This window comes from Aethalodelphis obliquidens, unplaced genomic scaffold (assembly GCF_003676395.1).
Source record: "Aethalodelphis obliquidens isolate GAN/ISIS:26980383/991018 unplaced genomic scaffold, ASM367639v1 scaffold4, whole genome shotgun sequence".
NCBI classification, from domain to species: Eukaryota; Metazoa; Chordata; class Mammalia; order Artiodactyla; family Delphinidae; genus Aethalodelphis; species Aethalodelphis obliquidens.
This window is the reverse complement of record NW_020837948.1, coordinates 40682480-40706651: the sequence shown is the minus strand read 5'-3', so window position 1 is coordinate 40706651 and position 24172 is coordinate 40682480. Positions and strand designations below refer to the sequence as shown.

At 36.6% G+C, this 24172-nt stretch overlaps 1 protein-coding gene across 6 annotated transcripts in view; it reads right to left on the bottom strand.

Moving 5' to 3' along the window:
* The window catches only part of SKIC3 (SKI3 subunit of superkiller complex), an 85685-nt gene that overhangs the window by 22487 nt on the left and 39026 nt on the right, over positions 1–24172 (bottom strand). For all 6 annotated transcript variants that reach the window (XM_027100594.1, XM_027100591.1, XM_027100596.1 and 3 more), the window contains 10 exons: positions 24059–24127; positions 21940–22014; positions 20568–20709; positions 18364–18457; positions 15698–15775; positions 13103–13227; positions 11944–12067; positions 2063–2284; positions 934–1006; positions 10–63 (listed from right to left, as the gene is read on the bottom strand). In XM_027100594.1, coding sequence (XP_026956395.1) covers positions 10–63; positions 934–1006; positions 2063–2284; positions 11944–12067; positions 13103–13227; positions 15698–15775; positions 18364–18457; positions 20568–20709; positions 21940–22014; positions 24059–24127 — 1056 coding nt within the window. The remainder of the gene's footprint in view (positions 1–9; positions 64–933; positions 1007–2062; positions 2285–11943; positions 12068–13102; positions 13228–15697; positions 15776–18363; positions 18458–20567; positions 20710–21939; positions 22015–24058; positions 24128–24172) is intronic.

Sequence of the window (24172 nt, the reverse complement as noted above, 5' to 3'; positions counted from 1 at the left end):
TAAACTAACCTTTCCATGATTTGAGTCCAGAATATAAGCCACATTTCCTGCTACCGCACCTCCCTATAATAGTAAACAAATTATTACTTATATAAATGCATAAACTTTCACAAAAAAGTAAAAATTAAGACTGATAAAATCTTTACATTAAGTCATTTGAAAGGTTCAGCTTTATCACATTTGTAACTTTTAAACTCCTTCAGTACGAACTTTAAAAAAGCAGTTTAATATTTTTATAAAAGAAAATCTTTTCTCCTATGATCAGTTCAACTCTGCTCTTTTAAAATATTCATTAAAGGTCCAAAAGTTACATGACTTTACAGTAGTAACAAACAAATATACAATTTTATAACAATATACAAGATTGTGAAATGAAGACTGAAAGAAAAAAAAGAGAGACCACAAAACTTATTTTAAGATAAACTAACATAGTTTTACTCCATGAAAATTAAGTATTTTTAAAATGTCCACAGTCCCCAATAAAATAAGTAGCTAAAGTTCAGAGCATCATGAACCTCACCACCACCACCTCAATATTCAACTCAGTACTAAATGTAAGGAAAATATACGCAGCACGATAGTTTTCATAAAGTCGATCTGAAATCCTTAATGTAAAAAAATTCAATTGGACATTTTACCTGGAAAAGAAAGTGAATTATAAGAATAACATAACAATCTATACATGTTCAAAAAAGTCCACCTCCTTCTTTGTATCTTCCATAACACCCAGAGCAGTACAACAGTACATGGAAGAAACTCCGTGTACTAGTTGTTGAATGACTAATGAAAAACTGCACTAAATAACAGAACTCCCTTGCTCTATTAGTTAATTATTTTCCAGAATGATAATGTTAATATTGATACTTTAAAATTATATTATATACCACATCGTAAGTTATTTTGTCTTTTGATAGAATTTAGAACATTACTCACCTTTGCATTTCGTTGAGTATACTGAGCAACTACTCGGGACAACAAAGACCAAAGAGCAGGATCAGCTGGGTTACTATAATGATCATCAAAAGCACAGGGCTTAGAGATGGTAGTTATTTTAATCACAAAAAGTACCCCCCCAAATCAACATTTTATTTAGTATCTAAGTTAAAAATCTTTTAGACATCTAAAACAAGTTCAAATTAATTCTCTACATGTGGTTAAAAGTGACTGAATTTTTAGAAACATACTTTATATCTCCTATATACACCTATAGTTTTTATTAAAATAAGGAAGAAAACTCAGCAATGTGATGATTACAGAGCCATGAGATCCAATTAGGAAAGGTTAAGGAAATTTTAATACATTGTGTTCAAAGAAAACACAGAGATGAGAACTGTGGAAGGAAAATAAACTACAGATGTAACACTTTACTGCTAAAAATAAATCTAATAAATAACTGCTGTTGCTAGTGATAACAGGTTTCTATTTTCCAAATTTTGAATATTAATGAATGTTTGAGTGGCCAAAAAATTCCTAAAACCATCAAACTGGACGGTATCAGATAACAAACTGACAATAACACAAACCTGAGAATTTGTAAGGGCTTTCATATTAAAACAAGATTTGGTTCAGGAGAATTTGGGGAAAATGTTTTGTGGCCAGTTACAGGTCCCGTATGAGTCCTCCATGTATAAACTGCCTTTACTCAGTATTTCTAATTTTTTTAAAAAGCTTAAAAATCTTTGTCAATTTGTCAAAAATTATATCTTAAAATTTGCATTTAATTGTATTATTAATGAAGTTTCAGATATTTTCTTGTATATTAACCATTTTTATTCCTTCATTTGTGAATAAACTTTTCATGTTCTTAAAAAAAAAAACGAGATTTGGGGCTTAATCTGAAAGATTTTCTGTTCTCTCTTTACCAACTGAATTTTTTATTTAAATTGTTAGAGGTGAAATAATGTGGAGTCAGTTACCTGATCCTATGTACAGTTTCATAAAACCACAACTTGGTTTCCAAATTTATATGCTTACCTCATTATATAGTCTTAATAAGGTCCAAACATCAAAGACAACTTCATCAAGTATAACTAGACCCCAAGTTCACAAGTACAGAATTTACCTGTGAACAGCTTTAGATGCTTGTCTCTGCACTGCCACAGTGCGACCTTGCAGTGCATAGATCGCTGAAGTAAGAAGGCACCTCTGATAATCATTGTCTTTCTGTTTGCAGTGCTTCAGTAATTCATTAAGTGCAGCTTTGGACAGTGTTGCATCCTGCATTGCCAATCCTAGAGCACACAGGGCTTGAAGGCTTTCCATGGTTGGTTCTTTTAAGATAGAGCTGTAAATATATTTTTAATTGCCTATTAGCTATGAGTACAATAGTCTGTAACTATTAAAACATACTTAACAGTTGGTAGAAAAAACAATTTACTTATAGATTCACCAAACTACAGTCCGGCTTAAAATAACTATAAAACTAAGTTCCATGGTTTCTAGGAACAGTAATTTCCCTGAATTTCTTTTTTTTTTTGGCTGTGTCAGGTCTTTAGTTATGGCGCGTGGGCTCTGTAGTTTGCGGCACGCAGGCTCAGTAGCTGTGGCGTGTGGCTTAGTTGCCCCATGGCATGTGGGATCTTAGTTCCCCAACCAGGGATCAAACCCATGTCACCTGCATTGCAGAACGGATTCTTTACCACTGGACCACCAGGGAAGTCCCGTTTCCCTGAATTTCTGAAGCAGTTAAAAAGTACCAATGGCCTTTGCAGAGCACCAATAGCCAAATTTCCTTTCTGGTCATTTTATCTACGTTTAGAAACAAATATACAGCACAGTCTCTTTGGGTCACCGTTCTAGGTAAATAATTAGAATAATTTCGCTAAAATCTTTAGTTCCAATAAAATCCTAAAAGGTATGAATAATAAAGAAAAATCCTTAACCTAAGTTCTGATTTTTATCATTCGCAAAAAGCTTTTGTCTTACTGTTCTGTGGTATTTGAAACAAGAGCAATATATAATAATTATAAAAACTGTCTATATCCGCCATATTCCATGTGAGCACATTTATAATTGAAGGAGAATTTAAATTTTGTATGTAAACATCCAGCTTTTTTCTTTTCCTTCTTCAGCTGTGAAATCTGATTTAAGCTTATGGAGGTAAAAGTCAATAATGTTTAGGAATCCTTATTAATTAAAATGAAGAAAACCTGAGCTCTTTATAAACTTAACAGTACTTCTAATAATAATTATGAATGTTGTACCGTAACAAAACATAGGAACTCTGAAAATTTTGTTAAACAAAGTTCATTAAAATATAATATAAATAGCTGTAACATTATAAAATATCACATACCTACCACTACGTCTTTCTATTATTTTGGGGGAGGAGACAACAAGCTGTTTAGAATTTTATTTTGACAAACAGCTACAAAGTCATGAATTTTCATGGGCAACTCTGGAGTAAACTTAAAGCATCCATAGTAACTCTTTTTACGATAAGGGTTAATAGATGGAGGCATCCAAATATGGAAGAATATCAATTAGTTACAGTCATTTCCATCAATATAAATAAACCACACGGTAAGTTGTAACTAAAAAAAAGCAAATAGTAAAATATATATTCCAATACTAACAACAAAAGAAGAAATTCTAATTTGTGCCTTGGTTCAAAAGAGAACAAACATATACTCTAATACGTATTAATATACAAAATCTAGGGACTTCCCTGGTGGAACGGTGGTTCAGAATCTGCCTGCCAATGCAGAGGACACGGGTTCGAGCCCTGGTCCAGGAAGATCCCACATGCTGCTGAGCAACTAAGCCCATGCACCACAACTACTGAGCCTGCACTCTAGAGCCCACAAGCCACAACTACTGAGCCAGCATGCCGCAACTACTGCAGCCCACACACCTACAGCCTGTGCTCTGCAATGAGAAGCCACCACAAATGAGAAGCCCGTACACCGCAAAAAAGAGTAGCCCCTGCTCACCGCAACTAGAGAAAGCCCGCGCACAGCAACGAAGACCCAATGCAGCCAAAAAAAAAAACAAAACAAAATCTAAATTATTACTGAAATGACTACATCCCATTAAGCTAACACATGCTGAATGCACGGTACCTGCATGTTGTCCTGTACCACGTGCTAGAATTTTACATATAGTTATTTATATCAAAAATTCTATGATGCTGGTAACCAGATTTTTTCCCCTTATGTATTGAACTTATTCACACTCCGCCTAAGCACCGAGGACACTGCTTTGTTCCCAACATGAGAATGCCAAACAAGATGAATAAAGAACATGTAACTGAATTATTCATAGAAAGGAAGTCAAAGAAAAGAATGCCAAGGGGCAGGAAAGGGAGCAGTCTGCAGTGTTAAGTTTGAAAGATGACATGCAGAGAACCAAAAACAAAGAAAAAAACATAGATCAGATAAAATACCTAGCCCTGGATCCAACAACACAAAAAAAAGGAGGTAAAGGTTTTCCCTCATAAGAGGAGAAAAGAACAAGAAAATATTCTACTATTTTCCCCACTTCTACTAATGTTCAAAACAGTTTCATTTACTGTTTTAAACAGTAACCCAAGACTAATCTAATCATAACTAATTTGGTGTTACTTTTGCTCTTGATTACTGCAGCAACATATTAGCATCTATGATTCTTTTTCTCAAGCTATTTGCAAATTTGGATATTCTGAACATATATTCACATTACATGAGTATATCCATGTAAAGTGACAAGATTTTTAAAATTCTGATTGGTCTTCTCAAAACAGCTAAGAGAAGGAGAAAGAACTGCTTATTTATTATACAGGAAAATTACTTTAATCAGGATGGAACAAAAGTATCACCACGAATAAACAAAACCAAAGCTTATCGTATAGAAGTCATTCTCAAGTAGTACCATCTAGTCATCTCCATCCCCCTAACCTTTGGCACGGGAGCATAATTTGGAGATGTGGAGGCACTTCTTTCATTTCCACAATGATTGAGGAGTGCTGTTAGCATCTAACAGATGGGGGACAAGGATAAGATCTTCCTGCAGTGGGGGAAACAATTCTGTACTATGAAGATCTGTACCACTGAAAATGCCAACAGAGCACTCACTGATAACCACTGTCCAACAGCATCCATTAATCATCTCCTGCTTTTTAAGGAATTAATAAGTTCAACATTCCCCCCCCACAAAATATTTCGAAAAGTCAAAAAATACCACATATGGCCTCCCTGGTGGCACAGTGATTAGGAATCCACCTGCCAATGCAGGGGTCATGGGTTTGAGCCCTGATCTGGGAAGATCCCACATGCTGTAGAGCAACTAAGCCCGTGAGACACAACAACTGAGCCTGTGCTCTAGAGCCCGTGAGCCACAACTACTGAGCCTGTGTGCCACAACTATGAAGCCCATGTGCCTAGAGCCCATGCTGCACAACAAAAGAAGCCACTGCGATAAGAAGCCTGCAGAGATTGGAACAAAGATGGTGGAGTAGAAGGACGTGCTCCCACTTCCGCTTGTGAGAACACCAGAATCACAACTAGCTGCTGGACAAACATCAACAGGAAGACACTGGAACTCACCAAAAAAGATACCCCATATTCAAAGACAAAGGAGAAGCCACAATGAGATGGCAGGAGGGGCATAATCACAGTAAAATCAAATCTCATAACTGGTGGGTGGGTGACTCACAGACTGGAGAACACTTACACCACAGAAGTCCACCCACTGGAGTGAAGGTTCTGAGCCCATGTCAGGCTTCCCAACCTGGGGGTCTGGCAACGGGAAGAGGAATTCCTAGAAAATCAGACTTTGAAGCCTAGTGGGATTTGATTGCAGGACTTCGACAGGACTGGGGGAAAGAGAGACTCCACTCTTAGGGGGCACACACAAAGTAGTGTGCACATCGGGACCCAGGGTAAGGAGCAGTGACCCCAGGGGAGACTGAACCAGAACTACCTGCTACTGTTGGAGGGTCTCCTGCAGAGGTGGAGGATGGCTCTGTCTCACCGTGAGGACAAGGACACTGGCAGCAGAAGTTCTGGGAAGTACTCCTTGGCATGAGCCCTCCCAGAGTCTGTTATTAGCCCCACCAAAGAGCCCAGGTAGGCTCCAGTGTAGGGTTGCCTCAGGCCAAACAACCAACAGGGAGGGAACCCAGCCCCACTCATCAGCAGTCAAGTGGATTAAGGTTTTACTGAGCTCTGCCCAGCACATGGGTCTACCCACCACCAGTCCGTCCCATCAGAAAACTTGCACAAGCCTCTTAGATAGCCTCATCCACCAGAGGGCAGACAGCAGAAGCAAGAACTACAATCCTGCAGCCTGTGGAACAAAAACCACATTCAAAGAAAGACAGACAAGATGAAAAGGCACAGGGCTATGTACCAGATGAAGAAATAAGATAAAGTCCCAGAAAAACAACTAAATGAAGTGGAGATAGGCAACCTTCCAGAAAAAGAATTCAGAATAATGATAGTGAAGATGATCCAGGACCTCGGATAATGAATGGAGGCAAAGATCGAGAAGATGCAAGAAATGTTTAACAAAGACCTAGAAGAATTAAAAAACGAACAAACAGAGATGAACAATACAATAACTGAAATGAAAACTACACTAGAAGGAATCAATAGCAGAATAACTGAGGCAGAAGAATGGATAAGTGACCTGGAAGACAGAATGGTGGAATGCACTGCTGTGGAACAGAATAAAGAAAAAAGAATGAAAAGAAATGAAGACAGCCTAAGAGACCTCTGGGACAACATTAAATGCAACAACATTAGCATTACAGGGGTCCCAGAAGGAGAAGAGAGAGAGAAAGGATCAGAGAAAATATTTGAAGAGATTATAGTCGAAAACTTCCCTAACATGGGAAAGGAAATAGCCATCCAAGTCCAGGAAGTGCAGAGAGTCCCATACACGATAAACCCAAGGAGAAACACGCCAAGACACATAGTAATCAAATTGGCAAAAATTAAAGACAAAGAAAAATTATTAAAAGCAGCAAGGGAAAAACGACAAATAACATACAAGGGAACTCCCATAAGGTTAACAGCTGATTTCTCAGCAGAAACTCTACAAGCCAGAAGGGAGTGGCATGATATACTTAAAGTGATGAAAGGTAAGACCCCACAACCAAGATTACTCTACCCAGCAAGGATCTCATTCAGATTCGATGGAGAAATCAAAAGCTTTACAGACAAGCAAAAGCTAAGAGAATTCAGCACCACCAAACCAGCTCTACAACAAATGGTAAAGGAACTTCTCTAAGTGGGAAACACAAGAGAAGAAAAGGACCTACAAAAACCCAAAACAATTAAGAAAATGGTAATAGGAACATACATATCGATAACTAAATTAAACATAAATGGATTAAGTGCTCCAACAAAAAGACACAGGCTTGCTGAATGGATACAAAAACAAGACCCATATATATGCTGTCTACAAGAGAACCACTTCAGACCTAGGGACACATTCAGACTGAAAGTGAGGGGATGGAAAAAGATATTCCATGAAAATGGAAATCAAAAGAAAGCCGGAGTAGCAATACTCATATCAGATAAAATAGACTTTAAAATAAAGAATGTTACAAGAGACATCTACTACATAATGATCAAGGGATCAATCCAAGAAGAAGATATAACAATTATAAATATATATGCACCCAACACAGGAGCACCTCAATACATAAGGCAGCTGCTAACAGCTATCAAAGAGGAAATCGACAGTAACACAATAATAGTGGGGGACTTTAACACCTCACTTACACCAATGGAAAGATCACCCAAATTGAAAATAAATAAGGAAACACAAGCTTTAAATGACACAATAGACAAGATAGATTTAACTGATATTTATAGGACATTCCATCCAAAAACAGCAGATTACACTTTCTTCTCAAGTGCACACAGAACATGCTCCAGGATAGATCACATCTTGGGTCACAAATCAAGCCTCAGTAAATTTAAGAAAACTGAAATCATATCAAGCATCTTTTCTGACCACAATGCTATGAGATTAGAAATCAATTACAGGGAAAAAAACATAAAAAACACAAACACATGGAGGCTGAACAATATGTTACTAAATAACCAAGAGATCACTGAAGAAATCGAAGAGGAAATCAAAAAATACCTAGAGACAAATGACAATGGAAACATGACAATCCAAAACCTATAGGATGCAGCAAAAGCAGTTCTAAGAGGGACGTTTATAGCTATACAAGCCTACCTCAAGAAACAAAAATCTCAAATAAACAATCTAACCTTACACCTAAAGGAACTAGAGAAAGAAGAACAAACAAAACCTAAAGTTAGCAGGAGGAAAGAAATCATAAAGATCAGAGCAGAAATAAATGAAATAGAAACAAAGAAAACAATAGCAACGATCAATAAAACTAAGAGCTGGTTCTTGGAGAAGATAAACAAAATTGATAAACCATTAGCCAGACTCATCAAGAAAAAGAGGGAGAGGACTCAAATCAATAGAATTAGAAATGAAAAAGGAGAAGTAACAACAGACACCACAGAAATACAAAGCATCCTAAGAAACTACTACAAGCAACTCTATGCCAATAAAATGGACAACCTGGAAGAAATGGACAAATACTTAGAAAGGTATAACCTTCCAAGACTGAACCAAGAAGAAATAGAAAATATGAACAGACCAATCACAAGTAATGAAATTGAAACTGTGATTAAAAATCTTCCAACAAACAAAAGTCCAGGACCAGATAGCTTCACAGGTGAATTCTATCAAACATTTAGAGAAGAGCTAACACCCATCCTTCTCAAACTCTTCCAAATATTGCAGAGGAAGGAAAACTCCCAAACTCATTCTATGAGGCCACCATCACCCTGATACTAAAACCAGACAAAGATGCTACAAGAAAAGAAAATTACAGACCAATATCACTGATGAATATAGATGCAAAAATCCTCAACAAAATATTAGCAAACACAATCCAGCAACACATTAAAAGGATCATACACCATGATCAAGTGGGATTTATCCCAGGGATGCAAGGATTGTTCAATATACGCATATCAACGAATGTGATACACCATATTAACAAATTGAATAAAAACCATATGATCATCTCAATAGATGCAGAAAAAGCTTCTGACAAAATTCAACACCAATTTATGATAAAAACTCTCCAGAAAGTGGGTAGAGAGGGAACCTACCTCAACATAATAAAGTCCATATACAACAAACCCACAGTAAACATCATTCTCAGTGGTGAAAAACTGAAAGCATTTCCTCTAAGATCAGGAACAAGGATGTCCACTCTCACCACTATTATTCAACACAGTTATGGAAGTCCTAACCGCGGAAATCAGAGAAGAAAGACATAAAAGGAATACAAATTGGAAAAGTAGTAAAACTGTCACTGTTTGCAGATGACATGATACTATACGTAGAGAATGCTAAAGATGCCACCAGAAAACTACTAGAGCTAATCAGTGCATCTGGTAAAATTGCAGGATACAAAATTAATATACAGAAATCTCTTGCATTCCTATACACTAATGATGAAAAATCTGTAAGAGAAATTAAGGAAATACTCCCATTTACCATTGCAGCAAAAAGAATAAAATACCTAGGAATAAACCTACCTAGGGAGACAAAAGACCTGTATGCAGAAATCTATAAAACACTGATGAAAGAAATGAAAGATGATACCAACAGATGGAGAGATATACCATGTTCTTGGATTAGAAGAATCAATATTGTGAAAATGACTATAGTACCCAAAGCAATCTACAGATTCAATGCTATCCCTATGAAATTACTAATGGCATTTTTTACGGAACTAGAACAAAAAATCTTAAAATTTGTATGGAGACACAAAAGACCCCAAATAGCCAGTCTTGAGGGGAAAAAATGGAGCTGGAGGAATCAGACTCCGTGACTTCAGACTTTACTATAAAGCTACAGTAATCAAGACAGTACGGTACTGGCACAAAAACAGAAATATAGATAAATGGAACAAGATAGAAAGCCCAGAGATAAACCCATGCACCTATGGTCAACTAATCTATGACAAAGGAGCCAAGGCTGTACAATATAGAAAAGACAGTCTCTTCAATAAGTGGTGCTGGGAAAACTGGACAGCTACATGTAAAAGAATGAAATTAGAACACTCCCTAACACCATACACAAAAATAAACTCAAAACGGATTAGAGACCTAAATGTAAGACCAGACACTATAAAACTCTTAGAGGAAAACATAGGAAGAACACTCTCTGACATAAATCACAGCAAGATCTTTTTTGATCCACCTCTTAGAGTAATGGAAATAAAAACAAAAATAAACAAATGGGACCTAATGAACCTTAAAAGCTTTTGCACAGCAAAGGAAACCATAAACAAGATGAAAAGACAACCCTCAGAATGGGAGAAAATATTTGCAAACGAATCAACGGACAAAGGATTAATCCCCAAAATATATAAACAGCTCATGCAGCTCAATATTAAAAAAACAAACAACCCAATCCAAAAATGGGCAGAAGACCTAAATAGACATTTCTCCAAAGGAGACATACAGGTGGTGAAGAAGCACATGAAAAGCTGCTCAACATCACTAATTATTAGAGAAATGCAAATCCAAACTACAATGAGGTATCACCTCACACCAGTTAGAATGGGCATCATCAGAAAATCTACGAACAACAAATGCTGGAGAGGGTGTGGAGAAAAGGAAACCCTCTTGCACTGTTGGTGGGAATGTAAATTGATACAGCCACTATGGAGAACAGTATGGAGGTTCCTTAAAAAACTAAAAATAGAATTACCATATGATGCAGCAATCCCACTACTAGGTATATACCCAGAAAAAACCATAATTCAAAAAGACACATGCACCCCAATGTTCATTGCAGAACTATTTACTGCAGCACTATTTACTATTTACTATTTATAGTCAGGTCATGGAAGCAACTTAAATGTCCAGAGACAGATGAATGGATAAAGAAGATGTGGTACATATATACAATGGAATAGTACTGAGCCATAAAAAGGAACGAAATTGGGTCATTTGTTTAGACGTGGATGGATGTAGAGACTGTCATACAGAGTGAAGTAAGTCAGAAAGAGAAAAACAAATATCGTATATTAACGCATATATGTGGAACCTAGAAAAATGGTACAGATGAACTGGTTTGCAGGGCAGAAACTGAGACACAGATGTAGAGAACAAACGTATGGACAGCAAGCAGGGAAAGCGGCCGGGGTGTGGGGATGGTGGTGTGATGAACTGGGCGATTGGCATTGACAGGTATATACTGATGTGTATAAAATTGATGACTAATAAGAACCTGCTGTATAAGAAAATAAATACAATAAAATTTAAAAATTAAAGAAAAAGAAAAAGAAAAAGAAGCCTGCACACAATGAAGAGTAGCCCCTGCTCACTGCAACCAGAGAAAAGCCCACGCGCAACAACCAAGACCCAACGCAGCCAAAAATAAAATAAAATAAATTATTTTTTTAAAAATACCATATAAGTAATTACAGATATCAGAGATTGTTATTTTATTAAATTATTCCAAAAATAAAGAAACAGTTACAATTTATATTGGTGTATATACACATTTTTAAAGACTCAACTTTAAATGAACTTTATCAGGTTATCCTGAATATGAAAGAGGAAAAAAAGTCTCTTTGGGAACTTACGGGGCCAAAAACAAGCCAGTTAATGACTGCCTTCATTAAAATTTTATGATCCGAAGAGATCAGCTGATCAATTACTGTTTTTAAAAAATAAATAATACACACAGAGTACAGGATGGTTTCGAAGGATTGGATGAATCCAGAATTTAAAATTAAGCCATTATCTCTAGCTCCACCTGTGACTTTCAGTTCAGAACCAGGTGGGTCCAATCCCTTTTGTTCACAAAAATGTTCCTGAAACATTAAGAACTTCATTTTACGTTCCTCCAAATTTTAACCCAATATTTAAGTATCTGGTCATGTCGAGTGTTGATGTCAACTATACATACCATTTAAATAACAATGTCTTGGCTACGTCCATTTTTCCTTGTTTATACTCCGCTATTGCCAGAGCTGTCAAGATATGAGCTTTGTCTTGCTCTGATTCAACAGTAGACAAGGCTCTCTCATAGGCTGTTACATAGAGTTGGAAACAAAAACAAAACAATATAAAAGCAATCCTGACTGACAAATGGTGGGATACTTCCTTTCCTAATACTATTTTTTTTTTTTTTTTTTGCAGTACGCGGGCCTCTCACTGTTGTGGCCTCTCCCGTTGCGGAGCACAGGCTCCGGACGCGCAGGCTCAGTGGCCATGGCTCATGGGCCTAGCCGCTCCGCAGCATGTGGGATGTTCCCGGACCGGGGCATGAACCCGTGTCCCCTGCATCGGCAGACGGACTCTTAACCACTGCGCCACCAGGGAAGCCCACCTAATCCTATTTTTTAAAAGGGTCTAACTAAAATTACATCTTATTGTTCCCTTGCTCTCAAGTGAATGGAATAAAAATTTAGAATATCTAACTTGGTTTAGCTGTTCCAAGGTGATTCTGGGAATATCATTTGGGTTATTATGTGGTATTTCTCAATTTCCTTCTTTAGAATCTATAGGCAGGTTTGAATTACTATCTTCAAAAGAAGTGGAGGTCTAGAGCCATTGAGGTATCACCCACATTCCCATGTACAGACCAGCAACTCCATTAAGCAGTACTTAAAATGAGCTGCACACACATAGGCTGGGCCATATATGTGAAAATGCACTCAATAAGCATTTTTGGAGAAACCAAAATGTATCATTACTAACAATGGTTGAGGCCTTCATTTATCAGAAATGTATATTGAAACACTGTGGAGTAGTAAATACTTGCTTTCAAATGCTACCTTATACATGTACCCTAAGTAATCTTGGGTCTGTTTCCTCATCTAAATAATAAAGATAAAATTCAGTTCGTAACACTGATAAAAAGACTATTCATCATAATAATGTACTAAAGGAAGGAACAGTTAAAAAGTACCTCTTAACGTTCCTGACTTTTAGTCAGATTTTTAATAAACACTGCAACCCCTACCCCCATCTTAATATTACATCTTTCTGTATGTAAGCTCATCATGATTAAATTCTTCTCAGCTCTGGAAAAGTAGAAAGTATCCTTTAAGCAACGCACTTACCTTTGCTGCTCTCTTTATACAGACCCTTCATAAATAAAGCCAATCCAAAACCTATGATGTCTTCTAACTCCTCAAGGGGTGTTGACTTAAAAGCCTGGATAGCTTTATCATATTCACCAATAGAACTAAGAAGCAAAACATAACTTACTTTTAATATCAAAAATCATTTTGGCTTATATCATCAAAATTCAGAAATATTATTATACTAAAGCTCTTTTAACAACTTAACCTACTTCATCTATCAGTGTTAAAGCTGTAGAAAAGCCTCATATTAAAATAGAAGGCGTTATCACTTATTTCAAACAGGATGCACTAGGGGGATTTAACTTCACACTTTTAAATTATGTGTGAAAATGAACAGTTCTGCTGAATTACAAACTGTTTTTTTTAACAAACTTGAATTAAACTCTGTTATAAAAATAATTTCAAGTTGACTTTGATATAGAACTCTAATTTTTTAAGCTTAATATGTTAGTTAAATATTACCCTATGAGCATCTTTGACAAGCTTAGCAAGTCATAACCAAACTCAGCCTTCGGGTAAACTGTTTATCTGCACATCCATGTTTTTGGAGGGCATATAGATACACTAAAATCCCACAGACAAAACTATACATTATCTTTTTGGTATTTAATAGGAATAAAAGTAAAAATTGTTATACATGATACTAAAGTAGAATGCTTTTTAATAACAACAAAATAAAAAAACGTGTTTTGTTTACTTAAAAATGAAGAGAGGCTGCCACCACCTGGAACAGACTCACTGAACCTCTGAGACTCTGATTTCTGGTATCTATCACTATAATCAGAAACTGCTTCTATTTTTAAATCTTTTTCATAAAAGAAAAATCTTTTCATAAAATCTTTTTAATCTTGGAGGTGTGGATGGGAGCTAAAAATATAGGCAATATTTGCTTCTAAAATTAATTTTATGAAGGTGAAAGAATTTAAAAATCCATTAACTCAACTTTTGATAAATATTTAATGAAGGGAAGAGGACTACCTTAGATTGTTTATGGATACATACATGTATTTTTTTAATTAATCTAAGTTGTTTATTTTTGGCTGCACTGGGTCTTCGTTGCTGCGCATGGGCTTTCTCTAGTTGTGGTGAGCGGAGGTTACTCTACGTTGTGATGCACATCCCTCTCACTGCAGTGGCTTCTCTTGTTGTGGAACACCAGCTCTAGGCGCACAGGCTTCAGTAGTTGTGGCATGCGGGCTCTAGACCGCAGGCTCAGTAGTTGTAGTATACAGGCTTAGCTGCTCTGCGGCATGTGGGATCTTCCCAGACCAGGGCTCGAACCCGTGTCCCCTGCATTGGCAGGCAGATTCTTAACCACTGTGCCACCAGGGAAGCCCCCCATACATGTATTTTTAAAGTATTTTTTTTAATGAACACTATCTTCAAACATTTGATAACTTCTGTAGAGAAAAGAATGGAACTAGAGAAGGGCACAAGGGGCTTCAACTTTATTTGTAACTTTTTTTTTTGAAAAAGAAACCTGAAACCTATTAGCAGAATTTTAAGATCTGTTATATCTGAATGGTGACTATTCACTAAATTATGCTCCATACTCTATTGCTATGTTTTGCATGTTTAATATATTTCATAATAGAAACAAATTAAAAAGAAATCAGATGACCTATTTTCAATGGGAGGTATAAATTTTCTTCTAAAACAGTTACATTATATGAAACATCTAACTAAAGAGAACAGAAACTTTGCTCCATACAGTTTCTTACAACAAATGTTGGAACTGACAGAGCTCTATCAACTCCTAAACACAATGATTTAAAAGAAGTAAAAGGAGAAGCAATCAAAACAGGGAAAATTTTCTGTCTGTAGATATGATTCAGTTACACGGTTATAAAAGAAACGAACTGGCTACTTCCGATTTCTACTATGTAGCTCCTTAAAAGATGTAGGTACTAATCCCAAAATATCAAACTATAGTTCTAATAATGTGTTTCAAACTGGAACATTCAATTTCGGGGCAGCTCTCAATTTGAGGAATGCCTCCTTGAGCCAAAAGTCTTCCTCCCATTAACACTCCTACTGTCCCAACCGAGTCCTATCCTCTGAAACAATTGGTTTCCAGCCTATTTTTTTTTTCAGTCTTTTTTTTGAAGTCGGGAAGTCTTCGAGACTCTGAAGAAAGTGATATTGCTCCCTCCCCACCCCCAAAATGCACACATACAAAAATTTTTGTGTACTATCTCAAAAGGGTTTCTGGACCCTTAATCCCACCCCCAGTTTAAGAATATACATCAAATCAGAATAAATCGAATCCTCTTCCAATTAACTAGGCTTCTACTATTAGAAACAGTAACTACCTCTCCTGTCTAGTTCACAAACATCAGTTCTAAACCTGGTCCTCACAAAGGACACTGGGACTAGGGGTCATTACAGGGACAGTAAACTGTTAACACAGCTTGGTACAGTGGGAATGATGTATCCTGGGGGAATGTCATCATCGTACTCATTCATACACAACCCGCTACTCTGGAAACTGGTCATCACTTCACTAGCCCCACAGCTTTCACCAGAAAAACCTGTTAGGTTCATGGAATTAATGGGTAAAAATATGCTTACCATAACAATCTGCCATAATTTCTTATTGTAACATTATAAGCATCTCTGTCTTCTGCAGTCTGTAACAACAAAATTGCCCTTTAAAAAAAGGACAAGGTATTTTAAATTATCTACGTGCAATAGCATTCTTTTACTCTTCCTCCTTAACTGAATCTACAGATTTTTGTTTTCTTCATTTAATTCTACTAATTATTTAACTAGTTCCATAACAGCTTATTTATATTTTATTAAACTGGTACCACAAAAGCACTTAATAGATTTTAGATTGTCAGGAAAATAATAAAAAGTGACCTCTTAATAAGAGAAATTACTTACCATACTTGAGCTTTAAATATTCCAAAGATTTTAATCTAAACATGGGGAACAACTGGGTTGATGTTTTAAAGTTTTGACATATTTGAAGTATACAGAATTTGAAGTACATAGTATACTCTTAAAATTATTTATATACTAGAAGTTTGAGGTAGGAAGCCAGGAAATTGAGTGCTTTCATGTGCGTTTTCCTGCTACATACAGAAAGATATTTAGGCAATAATGAATTCAGAGAAGGGAATGAGTCATCAGGAGTCCCAAGAGGCTTAGAATAACTACAACAACATGCTGACAGCCCACATTTTTACCTTCTCAGGCTCAGTCCCCTTTGGGCAAGCAGGGAAATGTCTCAACCACCAAAGCAGTTGCATATTTAATGACTTTTTTTTTAGCCAGGGAGAAATAGCCAAGAAAAGCTTTTAATGCCCCTGATGTTACATGAAAAACAAAAATTTGCCAGAGAAGTCTAAAAGACAGTATTACAGAAACAGTATCATATTAAAGACTGTACCTGTGGTTATATTTATACCTAATTTGTAATTTCAAGTCTCAAATACTTGTTTAAGGAGAAAACAACAGTGGTGATCAGTCAAGAAAGAGTGGTGTATACCCAAGTGACTATAGAGTTGCCATTTTAAGCAAAGGTATAACCAGTGTTACACTCACAATATTTGTGATTATAATGTATACCGAAAAAAGTAGCAAGCATTCTAAAGCTGCCTAGTTTTCTCTGTTTAAAAATCCTGCTCACTGTTGTATCCTATCAAATTTCTATTTTCTTTATTGGTAACTTTATTGTAACGTTGAAAGAAATAGAATTGTGGGTTTTCATAAACCTCTCTCCACATACACCTGGCAAAATAACTTCTTGATTATACAGCCTCCAGTACCATCTAGTGATTACTTCTTTAACTACAGAGAGATCCATACAAGGATGGCAAAGCATTTGGGACACCTCGATTATTTATTATCTGACAAGGCTTCTTCTAAATATCTGTTTATTTAGATTTAGGGCAGTGATGTGCCTCAGAGGTTAGGCAATCAGGTCTTTTAACTTTTCGTCTAGTACTCATGAGATCAACAGTGATTTTCTTATTTACAGATCGATTAATTTTTTTTTAATTTTTATTTATTTTTGGCAGTGTTGGGTCTTTGTTGGTGCGCGCGGGCTTTCTCTAGTTGTGGCAAGTGGGGGCTACTCTTTGTTGCGTTGCATGGGCTTCTCACTACAGTGGCTTCTCTTGTTGTGGAGCACAGACTCTAGGTGCATGGGCTTCTGTAGTTCTGGCATGCGGGATCAGTAGTTGTGGCTCACGGGCTCTAGAGCGCAGGCTCAGTAGTTGTGGCGGACGGGCTTAGCTGCTCTACGGCATGTGGGATCTTCCCGGACCAGGGCTCGAACCCGTGTCCCCTGCATTGGCAGGCAGATTCTTAACCACTGCGTCACCAGGGAAGCCCCACAGATCAATTAATTTGTAGAGAATAAAACTTCAAGTTGATTTCATTTCCTCTCATTCTCCCGGCTGGTCATCTCACTCAAGCACGCTGTCCTTGTTTCTTCAATATACCAAGTCCACTCCTGCTTCAGAGCACTTGTTCTTGCTGTTCCTTCTGCCTGGAATGCTCTTTCCCTGATAACCAAACGGCTTGTGGCCTCGCTTCATTCAGGTTAGGTCTTAATTGCCTCCTTAGGAAACCTACCTCTTAAACCTATCTCAAATTTGCTGCTTGCCTCTCTAGTGTCTAGCCCTTTACTTTGATTTTCTTTCCTAGCAATTGTTACCATCACAGATGTTTATTAGCTTACACTGTGCCTCCCCTCCACCAGAACATGAGCTCCATGAGAACTGAGCCTGTGTTTGTTTTAACTCACTGCTAAATTGCCACTGCCAAGGACACTGCTTGACACATAGCAGTTTAACAAATATTTACTGAATGAATAAATACGATATAGGAGACATTAAAGTGATTCAAAATAACATGTAATTTTTTCTCATGCCTTAAATCTCATTTCTTCTCTGAATAAACACATGTCTTTAATAATAAAGCGAAACAAACTGTAAAGGGACAGATTTTTCTAAAACCTGAGAGGTTTTCTGGTTTGGTTTTTATTTTTTTTCTCTCTCTGTCTCTCTCTTCCTCTCTTTCTCTCAGGTTGAGCAACAGAAACGAAAATATAGCTGAAAATTTAGAACTGTATCTTTTCATATACAAAATGTAATAATAATAAATAATGAAAGATCAGGAAAAGAATCAGAACATTTTATTAGTACCTTCTTCATGAAAATGAAACTATATCTTAAAAAGGCCAACTGACAAATAAGGACCACATTTCAATTAAAGGGAGCCTTTACCTCTGGTATGCATCTGCTGCTTCCTTCTTCAGTTGTAGATGTTCATTTAAGTAACCCAACATTGTGAAAGCTGGAGCATAATTCTGAATTCTTTCTGGAAATCCAAAAATATCTTTTCTTTGCATGTGCATAATGGTTGTGTTTGTAAAATATGAGTTTTATTTTCAATTTTTTTCAACATTTTAAACACTAGATTATTTCCTGAGGTCATGGGCATTGCTAAGAATAGTAGTCTGATTTTATCCTGACTATAAAATACCAGTAATCATTTCAGAACTCTTTTAAATTACTGAGTAACATCTATAGTTACATATGGCTTCTACTTATGTTTTAAAGTTTAAACACTTTTTTATTCCCAAAGGTATAACAATTTGAAATCATAGCTCATGTTAAAACGGGTCATTTGAATTGTAAGGAAATCCAGTTCTTTGGCTAGTCACTTAAACCTTCCTGGGATTAAATTTAGCAACAATTTCTCTTGGTGGTTCTGTTCCAATTTCTATGTATTTTTTAAAAAATTCAGTATTGTACTCTAGAAACAGAAGATGATTTGGGCACTTTCAGTGTAGTATTTTGAATTCTAATGTCAAAAAACATCATATATCATCTACTAACGTGCAAAGGAGAAAAAAACACATCTGATCAACTTGTGTTGGGAAGCAAGCCTTCAAATCTCTTAAACTGTTTAACAGAGTAGAGTATAATCACATCTTATGTGATGGTTAGGTTCTAACTGTCAAAGCATAAGGTAAAAATCACACGGTTAAAATGATTCCTGCAAAATTCTTAGGTCATCACACAAGGAGAAGGTCACCAAACTGAGTCAAATTAAGAGGAGACCCATAACCTTCATCCACTCTCACCCTGAGGCCAACGGTCAGCAGGACAAATGATTTATCTGCATTTTCTCTTGTCCCCCCTCTCTCTTTTCTGCTTCTAAATTAATATTTTTTTGGTCAAGCACATATAATTGAATTTGTTAAATGAATATATGATACAGCTCCACTACAGACTGAAAAACCTAGCTATTTATAACTGTCAGAGACTGTTTGTTGTTCTAGGTATCTGAATTTTGCAGACAGCTAAAAATTTACCTCTTTATGTAAACCCTTCACAAATGTTTCCCATTCTGTAAGGAAACCTATCAATAAAATTTCTGATCATACACTTTCTCAGAGGCTCTAGGTATTCATTAGAGTCATTCATTTGGGCACACTGCATAACATTTTAACGTCCCGAAGTGCTGATGTTTATAAATGAACTGCCTTCTGCTCAAGTGCCCCAGGCTCAATGCAGGAAGAGTATTACCATCCTGCATATTACAATGATGAGGCATTTTCTCCTCTGCTTTTCAGTTTATCTGATTCTTCATATTATTCAACTGTCAATATTACTGCTTAAACGCCTTGCTTCTTTATTAGAATTTTGTTGAGGGATAAATAAGATGCTAGTGAAACTAATATTTCTTGAGCATCTAGGATATGCCAGGTACTCTGCATAACATTTTATATGTATCATCTCATTAAACCCTAAGCAATAGATACTTTCACTCTTGGATTATAGGTAGGAAAACTAAAATTCAATTTGGTAATAAGCCCAAGGTTTCATCATGGCTACTAAGTGGTGGAGCTGAGACTACACCCAATGTTAGTTTTATTAAGGAAGAAAGTTATTACAATAGATGGCTAATTAAATTTCACCATTCTGTCCTTTTCCTAAGCCTAAACATTTCCAGTATGTTGAAGAAAGATTAGGTGTTAAAGTAGGACGTTAAAGGCACTGGGTTTGGAACTTAAAGCATATTACCTCATTGAATTCTCACATCTCTGCAACCTCAGTATTATTATCTCTACTTCCCAAGATTAACAGAAGTTAAGGCAAGTAAAATACTTGGCCTAAGACTGCAGAGAAAGTAAACAGCAGAGCTAGAACAGCAGCAACTCAGGACCATTAGGCTCCAAAATGCTTCCTACTACAACATGGAAATCACTTCTACCTTGAATCAATAGGTAATAACAATTTTCAGCACTCTTCAAAAATCTTTAGAAAAGTTTAAAAAGCAGAATACTTGGCCGTGGGGGGGAAAGGGCAAATTCATGTCTTAAGGAGCTAATATTTAATTTGGAATTAATTTTAAATTTAATTAATTTAAATTATCTCAACAATTCTTCATGTATCTTGCCATTGTATAACAGGTGCCTTACCTGTGTATTTACTCAAAACCACTTGTGCTGCTGGAATTGCATTCATCTGGAGGATGTTGTACTGGTACAGCTCCGTGTCTCTGTTGCTTTTATCTTGCAATGTTGTACAGACCCAATACGCATAACCTATTGCTCCCTCCGTCTGTAAAAAGGCCAAAATTAACAAGTAGACACAGGGTAATAAATCTTCCAAGAAAAATTAAGAAATGAAACAATGTACTTCAATACAGTAAATATCACATCTTAGTCTTCTAAGTCAACTGGTAAGTGCCTTTAAATAAAGGGTCACTATGATACAACACAGCTAAGAACATATTTAAATCACTTGCTTCAAACCTAAGTAGAAGAATCAAGCAGGATAAATAAAGGGGAAAAAACAGAGCCCCTCCTGATGGGTTGGTTTGCTTCTTCTCAGCATCATTTCCATAGGTCAAACAAATAATTACCAATCAAAAGAATTCTAAAACACTTTCATAAATAATCGAGAAATGTCAACCAAGTCTAGTATTTATCTCATTTTTTTTTTGTATTAATAGTTAACTCCTTTTTATTGCTTAGCATTCCGTAGGTATGGACGTACCAGTTTGTTTGTTTTTTTAACATCCTTATTGGAGTATAATTGCTTTACACTGTTGTGTTAGTTGCTGCTGTATAACAAACTAAATCAGCTATAAGTACACATATATCCCCATATCCCCTACCTCTTGCGTCTCCCTCCCACCCTCCCTATCCCACCCCTCCAGGTGGTCACAAAGCAGAAGCTGATCTCCCTGTGTTATGCGGCTGCTTCCCACTAGCTATCTATTTTACATTTGGTAGTGTATATATGTCCATGCAGCTCTCTCACTTCGTCCCAGCTTACCCTTCCCCCTCCCCATGTCCTCAAGTCCATTCTCTACATCTGTGTCTTTATTCCTGTCCTGCCCCTAGGTTCTTCAGAACCTTTTTTTTTTTTAGATTCCATATGTATGTATTGGCATATGGTATTTGTTTTTCTCTTTCTGACTTACTTCACTCTGTATGACAGACTCTAGGTCCATCCACCTCACTACAAATAACTCAATTTTGTCTCTTTTTATGGCTGAGTAATATTCCATTGTATATATGTGCCACATCTTCTTTATCCATTCATCTGTCGATCGTGGTTTTTTTTTTAGAGTCTCAGTTTCTATTCTACATGACTACTTCATCTACTGAATCCAATGTCATTTCTTCATCAGCTCTTTAATGACAGTTCAATCTGTTTTTTAAGAAAGAATGAAGAGTAGGGACAACTGCTATCATTAACATCTAATACCACTATGTATTCAATTTTTCAAGAAGGACAGTACTTTATTCATTAATGAATCCTGAAGAATGCTCAAATTCTTACGTGCATACTGAGTTCTGTAGTGTGCCTGAAGAGATCCATGGTGTCATAACTTCCAACTGTCTCTGCAATTAGAGCCTATAAAAGGAAAAAGGAGGCTCTTAATATGTTTAAAAGGACTACTACTACTACTATTACTACTACCACTACTCCTACTAACAATAATAATAAATGAAACTCTTTGGAGGAACCAAAGGTTTACTAGCTGTGCTTAAAAGCAAAGTTAACTTCTTTTTCAATCTTGGCTACCGTATTCCCATGGCTCAGAGGACCAGAATGACTTGTTAAATTAGCCCTTAAGCTGACAGATGCTTGCAGAACTCCATTTGCAACCAGGGAGTTAGTGAAATAATCCACGTAAAATTCCTTAGAACACTGATAAAGTTATGCTACCTTCTCCCTTCCCTCCCCCCAATCTATTCATACTGGTATTTGTCTGGATTAGAGTTGTTAATCACAGGGTCCCCTCAGATTCAACTGGAAAGCTTTTAAAAAGGAGATCCTCTCCCCTAGAAATCTAGCTGCCATAGATCTGGGTAGAGTCTCATCATGTTTATTTTTTAAAACTGCCTCAGGATTTTAAATATTATATCTATGCCACTGACTTCATAGATTATGTGATAGTTAAAATTACTTTCAAGCTCATCTATCTTTTATAAGAAAGCAGGGGTTTTTTTTTTAGTTATCATACATTACTAACTAAGAAATTAATATTAAGCCACACTCTGTTGTTACCATTTTAATTAAATCTACTAATTACCTCCTGAAATAAATTATTTTTAAGAACAGAAATAATTTAAAAATAAGAAAAGGGACTTCCCTGGTGGCACAGTGGTTAAGAATCTGCCTGCCAATGCAGGGGACACGGGTTCGAGCCCTGGTCTGGGAAGATCCCATAAGCCACGGAGCAACTAAGTCTGTACGCCACAAATACTGAACCTGCGCTCCAGAGCCCACGAGCTACAACTACTGAGCCTGCATGCCACAACTACTGAAGCCCACGCTCTGCAACAAGAGAAGTCACCGCAATAAGAAGCCCACGCACTGCAACGAAGAGTAGCCCCCGCTCGCCACAACTAGAGAAAGCCCACGTGCAGCAATGAAGACCCAATACAGCCAAACATAAATAAAATTTAAAAAATAAATAAATAAAAATAAGAAAAAAAATACTTAAGTGACTCTGATGAGCATCTCAGACCTACTGACCTACAGCAGTGCTACTCAAAGTGAAGGCCCTGGACCACCAGCATCGTCCTCAGTTGGGAGCAGTTATAAATGCAAATTCTCAGACCCCCTAGGTCCAAAACCTTACATAGAGATTAGTGTAGTAACGCCACTGCTCCCAGATGCTACCACAGCTAATGGCAACAGGAGTTTGCCTTTCCTAACTCTGCATGTTTCACCAATTAACTAGAATCAGACTCAAGAATCAAAGTATAAGAGAAGATATCTAATCCCTGATTAATGATTTTCTAATAGGGATGATGCTCCCACTAGTCTCTGAACTGAAACAATCAACCACTTACTAATTTATTACAACTTCTCAACTAGACAAGACCTTGGAGGCCACTCAGGCCAATCTCCTTCTTTTTCAGGTAAGAAAAATGAAATCCAGAAGTGATATGTTAAGGTAAAACAATTAGTAAGTGACAGACTCAGACTAGTAACCTGATTCCTATTTGGCAGTACAAAAATCTAAACTTTGCCGGGTGGGGGGGTGGGGGCACTCATAAACAAGTACCAAATCAAATATGAAGATTTTACAGAAAATGAGAAAACATAATCAAAATGATCTTGTAAATGTTCATTTTTTTGATAAATGTATGTTAACAGAGTTCTAGGTTTATTTTTTAAGAATAATAATGGCAGAATGATGGTGTTCACAGCCCCTCAAATCAAAGCTTAATCATTACAAGCTGTATGACCTTGGGCATGACACTTAGGATCTTTTAGCTTCAGCTTCCACACACAAAGAGCCTAGCACAGCAACTGGCACAAAGTAAGCCCTCAAATGCTATCATTATTATCAGTGTTGTTTATATTGACACGTTATTTATACCACTTTCTATTAACATGTTAGTTATAAAACAGATTATTAATAACTATATGTTATATATCTTACTTGTCCAATCCAGCACATTAAATAAGATGGATCAAGGGATTGAGCCATTTTGAAAGCTTCATGAGCTTGCTAGGAAAAAAAGACAAAAAATAACAAGCCATGTTATAAACTTTA